A 9,718-nucleotide genomic window follows, 5' to 3' on the forward strand; every position below is an offset into this window, starting at 1 on the left:
GCTACGACTAAAAAGTCGTTGAAAGACCAAGTACAAAGACACGACTGAAGCACATAGAAAAATTCGTGAGGTCCGTTAGTTCGTTCCGTGGCTTAGTTGGTATAGCATCTGGCACGGTTATGCAAGAAGACGTCGGTTCGAATCCGACCGGATCGAAGGAATTTTTTCTGAGTGTTCGATCTTTGTATAAATAATTATAACAAATTTTAGTTAAATTTTAATTATAGTTTGCTTTATCCAGATGGTGGGTTGTACGGGTAGGGAGCTCCGTGCCGCGCAACGGGGCTCTGGTTTCGACGTCCTCAAACTCATCGGGGAAGATCCTAAGTGAGTATAAATAATATTAAATATTAGTCTGTGTATAATAAAGTCACACGTGAGTGATATATTATACAATTTGTTGATTTGCATTCTCGCCATCTTTACAGGGGTTATTCTAAATCCGAACTGAAACTAAACGACAAAAAAACTGAATCGCAAAAAATCCTAAATTCTTATTTTTTTCACCTGATCCAAAGGTCATGGTCAAGGTTAACTTGCACGGCACGTGCTACCAAAACTTATACAGTGAGCCGACAAAGGAACCGCCTAAGTATTGCTATCTGTTTCTCAAACGCTTTAGGCGTACGCGCTGTAACATTATGCTGAGTTGGATCCGTTTCAGCTTTTAGATAGGTATATGTAATAATTAATGTGAATTACCTGTTCAGCTTGAATTATATTAAGCTGAATAAACGTTTCTTTCTTTCTTTCTTTCTTTCTTCATGCACTCGGCTATTCCACATAAGTGCCGCCGCAATTCTAGTCTCGCGTAGTTTGTTTTGCTTGGTATGTAAACAAGATTTATAATCCATTTCAATAGGGATGATTCCGGTGACGTTTGAAATTTGAAGTTTCTAGAAATGTAGTGATGTAAAATCGCATGAAAAAAATCGATTTAAATATCTTATCGAGATAATTTGTAACGAAGAGGGAATTGATTTACAGAAAATAATTTAATTTAAGAACAACTAATGAACAAAGTAATGGTGTAAATATATCTATGGATAAATTTATCGTTTTACACATTAAGCAATTAGGGTAATTTATGTTGTGTCTATGCCTAAAAACTACACAACCAAACAAAAAGTCGACAATAAAGCATAAAATCAACAGCAACAAAACGGAATTTGAACAATTACTCCAAAAAGATCACGCAAAGCTAAAAACAAAATAAAAGCCCCTGACAAGGTTGACCTCGGTCTAACCTCTAAAAATGTAATGCCTCGATTTATCGATTCTATGGTGTAAATCTCTATGGATAAATAATCCGTTTTACGCATGAAGCAGTTGGGGTAACTTATTTTTATATTTATTATTTAATTTTCTATCTACATATACCACAAATTTGACTTAAAATTACATCTACAACAAATATTGTTTGATTTTGGTACATTATAACAAATTTACTATTTATTTTTGTAACCTGGTCGACAGATTAGTTATAAATCGTAAAAATTAGAAGTGTCACAGAACTCATCCCTATTGAGATAGACTTTAGTGCAAAAAAGAATAGCTTTTTTTTTTTTTTTTTCATTTCATTGTGTTACTCAATTACAGCTCTCTAAATTACTACAATGTATCTAACAAATATTTCTTTAATTCATTTTTTATGTAACTTTTATTACCTTGCAAACATTTTAAGTGTGAAGGAAGATCATTAAATAATGTTGGAATTAAATAGTCCTTCGTCCTTTTTCCATACACATTGTTTGTTTTAAAAATCTCGTACCTGCTACCAGGTTCACCAGAACCTGCACTACTTATGGGGTGATATGAGACGTTTAGTTTACGCGGATAAGAATACACTCGTAATCATAATACTTTCATGTAACAATGAAGTTGGTAAGTACCAAATCTAAATTACAAAACACTTTTTTCAGTTATTGTGCTATTGTACTATTAAGCTTTATTTTAATAAAATATTATTTTTCATGGCTGTACATATCTATTTTAGTTAATTCTAGACACTTTCTGAAAAATTGTCCGATTCCCTATTAGCTAGAATATTGAACAGAATATGTTTTTTTTAACATGATTTAGGCATTATTTCTATTATTAATTTCTTAAATATGGCGAGAATAAACACACTGTATATATATATTTTTTATTTATTTATTATTACATTTTGGGAAAATTCACAGTCTAATTATACAATTATAGTTAGTCACTGAAGAAAAAAATAATGGCCTTGCCTTAAGCCTCGATTACTATAAGAACCGCTGTCGCCAAGAATTATACATTCGTAATTTGAAACGCTATGAAATCTTAATTTTTAACTTCATTGAATGTTACGATGTTTTACTACCATGACCTAAAAAAACGTTTCTGATTTACACATATAATGGAGTCTTATTATTATCCTATTATCTTATTATCCTGTTCCTAATATTGTTTAATATTTTTGGTGGAATATACTTTGAATATGTACTAATATTAATAATGCAAATTATAGCTATTACCTTCCACTTGACACTTGAGAATTTTGAACCATTCTTAAAGCAAGCGGCGAGTAGAATTAAAATGAAATCTTATTTTTTTTCATGATGAGACTTATCTGTACAATATTTCTATTCATACATACATATATATTGAGTTATCTTTTGTGAAATTGTTTCACTAGTTTGTTATAATTATTATAACAACCGGCTGGATTCGAACCAGCATCCTGAGGCTAGATGCTCTGCCAATTAAGCCACGGAACGAGCCAATCTTACGAAATTTTCTGTGTTTTGTTGCAGATCTTTGTTTTTAATTTTTAACGACTTTTTGGCGTAACGCCATCTGTGGGAGATTTATTTCTTCACTCAGAGAGATACCTGCACACTTAAAATAATAACGCATAGAATGATAGTTTCATATCAAACGAACTGTCACAAGTGAGGCAAAAATCAAATTCATGTAGGCTAGTTTTAGTAGTACGTTAATTTTCGGTTTTAGTGAATATTTATGTAAAAATACAAGTTGAAACGCGTTACTTCCTTGTGGAATGTGATGTTAGTATCTATTTTATGTTTGTCTGACGTATTGTTACACTCATTTACCGTACATTTCGTCATTTTTAGCTAAAATTCTGGAGCTGTTCGCGGTGAAAGTTGACCTTGAGCACTGAAGGCCCACCCGCTCGTGTAGGCCCTTTGGGCGCGCTTCAATTTGCCTCACTTAGAGTGTGCGGACTAGGTTTCTATGCGTTATTATTCTAAGCCTGCACAGTTACCATCGCTGACAAGAGATGTCGCTTTTATAATTGTAATTTTTAAATTTACGTTTACTATGTATATATTAATATTTACTATGAAGTCTTGATAATGATTGGATGTAGTTTCTAATTTAAAAAGATGTAACAAACTCTGGACTGTTAATATGATTTAAACTCTACCCTGTTGGCATATCGTTGAAAGCTCAACACATCAATACTTATAATTGGAAGCTACGTTTACATTTTGGTGCGCGTTCGCATTTTTCTTGGCTCGACCTCCGTGTAATAAACCCGGTCCGCTGGTTGTGGCTCGGCAGCTGCGGCGGCGCGTGGCTGGTGACGGTCGCGCGGCGGCGGCGCTCGGCGCGCGTGCGCCTGCGCAGGGGCCCGGCGCCGGCGCAGCTGGCCGGCGTCAGCGCGCGCCTGCGCTGGGACCAGTGGCAGCCGCCGGTCGGTCTCTTTCTGCATGTCCATTTTCTGATGACTGGCACTTTTCACCCACCGCCACTCAAACAGGCCGTCGTGTTTATGTGCGAAATTCACCATGAGCTTTTCGGTGAAGGATAACATCATGATCAAACCTGCAAGCGGAAGAAGGTTCACAACCCTTGGAAAACGTGTGAAGTCTGATGGGTTGATGACGATGGATGATGGGACGAACAAGTGATGCCGTATACCGTCGGTCTTTTTTATGAACAATTGCAGTACCACCAAGGACTTTAAATCGCGAAGCTCTCAAGGTCACTGCCACTGCTCCTTGCATATGAGCATAAGTTGACAAGTCCCATGTGCCTGTAATTTAACCAGCACCAGGTAAGGTCCCAGTAATCCCCTGAATGAACTAAAGCGAGGTACTCCCCGGTTATAGCCCTGGTTGCACCAGAAATACAGGAAATAAATGATACGTTCTTGGGAGATGGTCCTTTCATACACCCCATTGTGACAGTATTTTCTTCTTTTTTTCTACAAAAAACATCGTACGGGTAAATAAATAACATTTAATATAAATTAATTTCACATGCTGAATGCAGAGCGCTGAGGAATTACCATCATCTCCAGCCGAACTGTCCCCTCGGGTGGAACAGCAGATCAAGGAAACTCTGCAGCGTGGACTCAGCATCATGAGCACGGACAGGACTGGACCAGAAGGTTAGTTCACGAAAGAAAAATATTTATTCTATATAAAAGATCTATTCTATTATACTCGATTACTAACACTACGAAATCTTGATAATGATTGGTCATAGTTTGTAATTTCAAAAGATGTGACAAATTCTGGACTGTTCATATAATTTAAATTTTACCCAGTCATTATATCGTTAAAAGTTTTATTTTGCTTTGTTAACGTGCTGCCATCTTGCGGCCAGTATCTAGACTACGACGAATTATTAACATCTACACGAACAAAAAGTAGTATCTTCTCGACAACAGACGTCTTCTTTAACGCACACGTTGCATAATTAACTTTATTTTGATAAGTTAAGTTTAAATTTAACAAACACTCGTGAATTTGGAAAATTCGAGACGTTTACTTAGTTCTCCAAAAGATAGAACTTGACCATATTACTTTGGGATAATTGTTTACTTTCGTTTGTTACAGTACAAAAAATCAATTCGATAAATAGACAATTGAAGATTTATTAAAATAAGTTTTACCGATGACATGAAATACCATCACGGGTAATATCTTTGGTGCGGCTTTCATTTATGCACTTCAAAACAGCACAACAAGACATTTTTCTAGAATTTTAGAAAATTTGCACGAAAGATTGCCACAGCCATACCATACAAAGCTAAAATGGCTAACTGAGCTCAAGAAGGTCTAACGAGACCTACTGTTGGCACGCGTCAGATGCGAACTAACCACTTCTACTGTGTTTATTGTTCTGTGAGTTAGTTACTGACATTATTTAGGAATATATAGTAAAATGAATATGTATAGTCTGAAGACGAAGTAAAATGGCAGTTTGCTGTGCAAAAGTGTTGCCTGCTAGTGATTGCAGACGATAAATATTCTATCGACTATCGACTGAATATTGGTCACGCTTATGGAATAAATAGCCGAACTTTTTTCATTGAATCATTCTCTACCCATTATTCATCCGATTACTGAGCGCAAGTTCATTTCAATTGTCAGTTTTGACACATACACATACATACATATTATATATATCTCTCATACATGTACTGTATTTAGAACTACAATACAATACAAAAATACTTTATTGTACACTAAAAAAGGAAACAAATACAATACAATTAAATTAAAAAAGTAACTGGTGGTATAATGGGCGGTCTTGTCGCTTTAAGCGATTTCTGCCAGACAACCTTTGGATGGAAGTAATTTTATATAATTCACAGGGAAAAGACGGCGGTGTAGATTAATTACTAATCAATAGATAAATATCGATAAATAAATACAAATATACATATATTTATAAATAATAAAACCAATACCTATATATGAATATCGTAAACTACTATATCGTCGGTTAAAAGGTAAAACTCATTAAGTGACATTTTGTTCAAAAACTAGATTTTTTCAATTTTGCTTTATTGGGAAGAACATTTATGACAAGAAAAATTCAGTAAGTCTGTGGTGTCCTTCATGTTTTAATACATACCAGTCCTTTAGTGATTTTTCATAATGAAAAAATACAAAATCTTAATTATCTCCCTTTGGCCAATTAGGCTATTAGTGAGTTTTACCTTTTAACCGACGATATATTCTTACACCTATAAATATAAAATTTCTAAAACTTAATTTCCAAACATAAATATACCTAAGCAGTGCAAGTCACACTTCTACGTTTATGAAAAATATAAAGTGGAAACATATTTTAAAGTTTTTCATTTTAATTCTATATAAATAATCAAATCCGGCTACTCTTGTTTAAATAACTAGTAAGCTAATTATCAAAATAAGAATAAAGAAGGTTGTAACACAATAAGTAATCATTGCAACGTCGTAACTTTTACAATTCAGTAATTTTTGGCAAAATTTAATCTTCTTTCACAAATCTATCGATAAAATTATCGACAACAACTACATAACTATTTAAGATTTGATGAAAACCCTACAAATATCATCTTACTCAGTCTTCAAAAAAGACAGACTATAGTAGTTTATGATATTCATGAGTATGTTAAAATTGTAACTACACACATCAAAAGTGTCTAGGGATCAAGTACGTTTAAGAGTATTGCTGCAATTAGGGTTAATTATATTAACTTTTTTGTATCGCTATTGATACTTTTTAGTGAGTTTTAACATTTAAATAAGGAATATTGTTTAAAATTCGATAATAAGAAGAAAATCGATTATCAATGTGGTTTTGTATAAAAACGAGTTATAGCGTTTTGACAAAATCATTACAATATCTGCATCGGAACCGAAACAATTTACATTATTATGGAGAGACGACATCATTTAACCCGAGAAGTGATGATGCGAGCCGTCGGAATGTTGGAAGCTGGTTCCAGGCAACGTGCTGTGGCTTTCACTCTTAACACTACACAGAGCGTCATAAGTCGCCTCTGGACGCGCTATCGCATGACGGGCAGCGTGGCCGAGCGACATGGAGGACGATCTCGCATCACGACTCGCAGACAGGACCGGTATATCCAAAATACTGCTCGACGGAATCGTACCATGACCGCCATGATGTTGGTTACGAGGCTCCACAGCTCCTCAGGCTTGCTAATAAGCGATCAAACAATCCGAAATCGTTTACGTGAAGTGGGTCTGCGATCCCGAAGGCCGCTAAGAGTTCCACCCATTGCACCCTGCAATCGCAGGACCCGTTTACGATGGGCTCGCGAACACAGAAACTGGGAGGAAGAAGACTGGCGCTATGTGTGCTTTTCGGATGAATCCCGCTTCGGTATGAGATCGGATACAAGACGTACTCGAGTTTGGAGAACATCTGGACGTCATGAACGTTTGAGATATTGTCAGGAAGTTCATCCATATGGTGGGGGAACAATAATGATATGGGCCGGTATTTGGATCGGCGGAAGAACCGATCTCATTTGGATCAGGGGTAACCTCAATGCGTAAACTTGACGCAGAGAGGATTGTTTCAGATGTTATCATCCCTTTGCGAGGCCAGTTGGGTGATTCATTTCAACTAATGCATGACAACGCACGTCCACACACGGCTAGAGTCGTAACACGCATTCTTGCCGAAGCTCGTATCAACGTTCTGCCGTGGCCTGCTCAATCGCCAGACCTCAATCCAATTGAGCACGCATGGGATATGCTTCAAAGAAGAGCTGTGCCGAGTATGCATACCGTACATACTCTACAACAATATTTTGACTTGTTACAAAACACATGGGCGGCCATTCCTCAAAGTGATTTTGATGAACTCATCTTAAGCATGCCAAATCGCTGTAATTGTGTGATTCGTGTTAATGGTGGAAATACAGATTATTAATTTTCTTATCTTTACAATAAAAATGAGCAAAATCATCATTTTCGCCATTTTTTTTTGTCATTTAATTGACGCCGTTAATTTGAGTTTTTTCCCACAATTTGCAAAAACATCAATTTTAGTTTATTTTAATTAAATATAGGGGTAAGCGGTTAAATAAAACATAAGCATTAAAGTAAGAAGTCGTCCTGGAAGACTGGATTTGGTAAATATTGCTTAAATAATTTTTATTTCAAAAATATTCACTTGATCCCTAGACACTTTTGATGTATGTAGTTGGTTACGTAGAGATATATCAACTATACTTCGTTTTAATCCATCTTAAACAAAAAGTAAACAAACAAGTCACTGACCCGACCATAGACGGTTTAGTGACGGCCAGTTGTAATGCCAACTACAAGTCGATTAATTAATTGTAATAATCGATTTTTTAAATTGAGTCATACTAGCTGTTTTCGTTACATAACCTATTTATGCATACTTATTTAAAATTTCCGAAATCTTAATTTTAAATCCTTATACTCGTTTGATTGCGATTGAAATATTCAATTTACTAATCGATTACAGAAACTTTAATTGAATGAAGCGAATGTTTTTTTTCGTACAGCACTATGCGACCATAGACAAGTCATAGTTGTATAGTTGAAAAATAACCTCACTTTTGGACTACCATTTTTCAAATACGACTTTACGATGCTATTCAAATAGATATTGTTGGAAAAAGTGATGAGATATCAAGTCGTAATCTTCGAAATATACGTGAAAGTGTTACCTATTCGATATATTGAGTGATTGTTTTTAGAATTTTGACCAAACAGTTTTGATTTTTGTTCAAAATGGATTAGAACAGACTATACTAATTACCTGTATAAGCTTAAAGTTATTGCGTATATATTTATTGGTTAAAATTGTAACTAGTTGTTAACGTAGATACGTATCGGCTAGTCTCAATTTTGATAATACAACTTACAACTCTATTACTACAAAAGTACATTTTCTTGGGAGTTATATAATTTCTTCCATCCAAAGGTTATCTGGCAGAAATCACTTAAAGACCGTCCATTGTACCACCGCTAATTTTTTATTTAATTGCATTGTATGTTTCCATTTTAATTCAACAAATCTATTTGAGAACTTACTGAACTTACACTGTATTGTTTCAGGTCACACAGGAATGTCTACGGACAGCTTCGAAATGTCCAGCATCGAACGTGCGTTGCCACAAATACCGGAACTTATGCAGGTAGAAATCAGTAATAATAATAATAACGCACACACTCAACATAGCCTCGCACTAGGGAAAATCTGTTTCGCGGGTGCCATGGACACACACGTAGACAACCACAAATTACACCCAAACTCTCGAGAGAAATAAATGTAGGCCATATAAATATTTCACCCGGCCCGGGAATCGAACCTGGGACCTCTGCGTGGCAGTCCGGCATGGTAACCGTTCTCGGTTTCATAAATAGCGCCTGAATCTTAGTACAATGAGCAATTATTTTAATGGTTGATTTTGCAATTCTTTAATTCAAGGCGTTTTTCTCTCAATATAGTTTAGGTAGTGAGTACCGATTTTTATTACCTCCTATGTCAAGTCCCGTATGGCGGCGAACTAGGGGATGAATCCGGGTTTGCGCATTTTCCGGTAACCGCATTCAACAAAACTTGCACATAAAAAAATGTACATATAAAACTTGGTAATTATATGTAATTCCACGTACTTTTGAGGTCGGTTTTTTTTTAGTACTCTGTACTGATTTATTGGTTATATACTCGATGAGACAGAATCATGATATTATGAAGCACCACTATAATATTAATTTCATAATTAAAACATTTTTGTCTTGCTTGAGATCAGTTTTCAGCAGTCCATCAAGCTACATATTTGACCACCTCAGTGGCCCAACGGCTTGGCATTGCCACTGTGGGCACCGGAGGAAGAGGTCTCGGTTTCGATTCCTGAACCAAATTGAGAAATAATAACGCACACGCAAATACTCATGGGGGCGAGTGACAAGGTTCAAAAAACCTCTCACAGATG

General features: G+C 35.7%; 1 protein-coding gene across 1 annotated transcript in view; it reads left to right on the top strand.

The window, feature by feature from the left end:
- LOC113238649 (suppressor of fused homolog) overlaps positions 1-8,957 on the top strand; it is a gene marked incomplete at its 3' end in the record, with an annotated part of 20,345 nt that extends 11,388 nt beyond the window's left edge. The window contains exons 6-9 of the mRNA XM_026475483.1: positions 242-327; positions 3,556-3,688; positions 4,270-4,387; positions 8,838-8,957. Of these exons, the coding sequence (XP_026331268.1) occupies positions 242-327; positions 3,556-3,688; positions 4,270-4,387; positions 8,838-8,957 (457 nt within the window). The remainder of the gene's footprint in view (positions 1-241; positions 328-3,555; positions 3,689-4,269; positions 4,388-8,837) is intronic.
- Positions 8,958-9,718: the final 761 nt, after the last annotated feature.

Source organism: Hyposmocoma kahamanoa, unplaced genomic scaffold, assembly GCF_003589595.1.
Source record: "Hyposmocoma kahamanoa isolate Upper Pololo Valley unplaced genomic scaffold, ASM358959v1 97117, whole genome shotgun sequence".
Lineage (NCBI taxonomy): Eukaryota > Metazoa > Arthropoda > Insecta > Lepidoptera > Cosmopterigidae > Hyposmocoma > Hyposmocoma kahamanoa.